Raw genomic sequence first — 859 nt, forward strand, 5'->3', positions numbered from 1 at the left:
AATACCTTCGCACCCAAGGCAACCCAAATCATCCACACTCCCTAAGCATCTTTAGGACATCCACGCTATGTGAGACCATGAGAACAGCCTCTCATTACTGCCTTTACCATAGAGAGGCCGTCCACCTCCAGGCACTTTCATCTACCTTCTCTGAGAGGACAAAAGAAATATGGCTTGGCCCTGAGAATTCCTGCTCTGAAAGCCTCACTTGGAGCCATGTGGGAATTACAACTTCCTCACATTCAGTTTTTGAAGAACTTCGTGGGTGGGCTTGTTTTTCCATTCAGTAACGGCGATATCTGGTTGCTGTTCCAGTTCAGGCGCACTGGGGGTACTGCTTTGTCGTTTGACTTTTGAATGCTTGGGAAGTTCTAGTTCCTCAAAACTATTGAATTCTGGAAGCCTAGAAATTAGAAGACAAAGTTTTAGATTCCCTGCATTTCTAATTCTAGTCTCCTGCTCTCCTAATAATAACCCAGAGGGCTTACTCTTCTGTGTCACTGATCCGTAGGAAGTCAAGCTGTTCTACTACGGCTCCAGATATTAGCGTCTGAAATGTGATTGAGAAAAAATTCACAACTTTTAAATTCATGAAGCCACACACTTATGATCTGTGCATATACATTTCTGTAAGCATGGAATACTCAAAAAAAGTTTACTTAGAAAAGTACACACAATTCTTAATTTCTTAAATGAGCATTCTAAAATCAGACAGGTTTTCATATACAACAAAACCCTCTTAAAAAGAACATATAAATCACGCTACAAGTTCATGGGTCATAATAAATAGGAAAGTCAACATGAGATGAACTGTATTTTCTCTCTGTTCTGAGACTTGTGGGCATTTATTTTTAAGCTA

General features: G+C 40.0%; 1 protein-coding gene across 1 annotated transcript; it reads right to left on the reverse strand.

Annotated features, from left to right (window-relative positions):
- Positions 1-117: 117 nt before the first annotated feature.
- Positions 118-834, reverse strand: LOC117799760 (phosphorylase b kinase regulatory subunit beta-like). The gene is made up of 2 exons (XM_034652259.1): positions 489-834; positions 118-403 (listed from the first exon to the last, which is right to left on the reverse strand). Exons 1-2 carry the CDS (start codon positions 590-592, stop codon positions 226-228), a joined length of 282 nt encoding a protein of 93 aa, XP_034508150.1. The 5' UTR covers positions 593-834; the 3' UTR covers positions 118-225.
- Between the last annotated feature and the right edge of the window lie 25 nt (positions 835-859).

This window comes from Ailuropoda melanoleuca, unplaced genomic scaffold (genome assembly GCF_002007445.2).
Source record: "Ailuropoda melanoleuca isolate Jingjing unplaced genomic scaffold, ASM200744v2 unplaced-scaffold56803, whole genome shotgun sequence".
Classification (NCBI taxonomy): Eukaryota; Metazoa; Chordata; class Mammalia; order Carnivora; family Ursidae; genus Ailuropoda; species Ailuropoda melanoleuca.

Coding starts and splice junctions, on each gene's coding strand:
- LOC117799760 (XM_034652259.1), bottom strand. CDS start 592: ATGAATTTAAAAGTTGTGAATTTTTTCTCAATCACATTTCAGACGCTA. Junction 404..488: donor CGGATCAGTGACACAGAAGA/GTAAGCCCTCTG, acceptor TCTAATTTCTAG/GCTTCCAGAATTCAATAGTT.